The 1,803-nt window shown below is 41.5% G+C and overlaps 1 protein-coding gene across 1 annotated transcript; it reads left to right on the top strand.

The window, feature by feature from the left end:
* Positions 1–491: 491 nt before the first annotated feature.
* LOC110943587 lies at positions 492–1,412 on the top strand. The gene has a single exon (XM_022185328.1). The coding sequence runs from the start codon at positions 492–494 to the stop codon at positions 1,410–1,412; it is 921 nt and encodes a 306-aa protein (XP_022041020.1).
* The last annotated feature ends 391 nt before the right edge of the window (positions 1,413–1,803 follow it).

Genomic DNA, 1,803 nt, shown 5'->3' with positions numbered 1-1,803 from the left:
AGGCAAGTGCTCAAGTCCGGCAGTGCGCTGTTGCTGCTTCGAACCGGCGTACCCTGGGAACAGACGACGAATCTGTTTAAGGGAATTGTGTCAAACAGAAGCCCGATTCACTTTTCTCATTTTACTGTTTCTTTATTTATGTTTCAGATTATTGTGCAGCTTCTATCAGTACCAGTTCTCTAACAAACTTAAACAGATCCGTTTTACTAATTGTTTCTGCACTTTTTCTTTTCAGAATGGAATCCCAGAGCCGATGACTACTGTTGTTTCTACTGTCATGACCAGTGCTGTTTCTGCGGTCATGACTTCTGCTGTTACTGTCACTACCGGTCTAATGACACCACTGCCTAATGCAGTGTTGATGCTGAGAACAAGAGAAATTCAGTGGTGTGAATTTCAAATAGTGGCAACAAAAGATGTTCTTTTATCTGACCACGCTGAACCTGGCAAGGTTCTTGACTTAACCTAAACCCCATGTTGATGAAGGGGATATGGATGGTCAATCTGTGAGCGCGATGCATGCGTGGAATCATTCGGATTTCCTGTGCCACAACTTTATTTTGAATGGTTTGGTGGACACATTGTATAATGTGTATTGCAAAGCAAAGACTGCCAAAGAATTGTGGGAGTCTTTGTATCGGAAATACAAAACAGAAGATGCGGGCACTAAGAAATTCGTGGTGGCTAAGTTCTTGGACTTTAAAATGATAGACTCTAAAACGGTCATGAGCCAAGTCCAAGAATTGCAGGTTATCCTTCATGATATTCATGCGGAAGGAATGATGCTCAGCGAAACATTCCAAGTTGCTGCAATGATCGAAAATTTGCCACCAAGTTGGGTTGATTTCAAGAACTATCTCAAGCATAAGCGAAAGAAGATGACCATTGAAGATCTTGTTGTTCGTCTTCGGATTGAAGAAGACAACAAAGTGGCCCTAAAAAAGGTTGATGGTCCTGAAACAGTGAAGGCCAATCTTGTTGATCATGGCCAATCTTCAAAGGGAAAAAACAGTGGAAAGGGTGGAAAGAAAAGTCATGGGAAACGCTCCAACCTTGGTCCTAAGGGAGGAGTTGGGAAAAAGAAGTTCCAAGGAACTTGTTATAATTGTCAAAAGCAAGGCCACAAGGCCAGTGAATGCAAGCTTCTCAAGAAGGAAAATGCTCGACAAGTGAACATGGTTGATGAAGTCGACAACCTGGTTGTCATGGTCACGGATCTCTCGATTTTGGTGACTGAAGTTAATTTGGTCGGGCAAAATAACAAGGATTGGTGGGTTGATACGGGGGCTACCCGTCATGTGTGTTTCGACAAAAGCCTTTTCAACACTTTCAAAGAGGTGACTAATGGCGAAAAGGTGTTATGGGAAACTCCGCCACGGCCGAAATTAAAGGTGAGAGGAACGTGGTTCTAAAAATGACTTCTGGAAAGGAACTCACCTTGTCAAACGTGTTGTATGTTCCAGAAATTCGTAAGAACCTTGTGTCGGGGTGGCAGTTGAACAAATTTGGGTTCAAAATGGTGATTGAGTCGGACAAGATCGTGTTGACCAAAAATGGTGTGTATGTTGGTAAGGGCTATGCCCTCAATGGAATGTTTAAACTAAATGTAATTGTCGTGAATGCAATGAAAGAAAACGCTACTAGTCCTACTTACTTGATTGAGTCTTCTTATCTTTGGCATTGTAGACTAGGTCATGTTAATTATAATTCCATTCGTCGTTTAATTAAACTTGATTGCATACCAACATTCGATATCAACTCAATTAATAAATGTGAAACTTGCGTAGAAGCAAAACAAACGAA

Source organism: Helianthus annuus, chromosome 5 (assembly GCF_002127325.2).
Source record: "Helianthus annuus cultivar XRQ/B chromosome 5, HanXRQr2.0-SUNRISE, whole genome shotgun sequence".
Classification (NCBI taxonomy): domain Eukaryota; kingdom Viridiplantae; phylum Streptophyta; class Magnoliopsida; order Asterales; family Asteraceae; genus Helianthus; species Helianthus annuus.
Note: the sequence above shows the minus strand (reverse complement) of the source record. Positions and strands in the feature narration are given on the sequence as shown.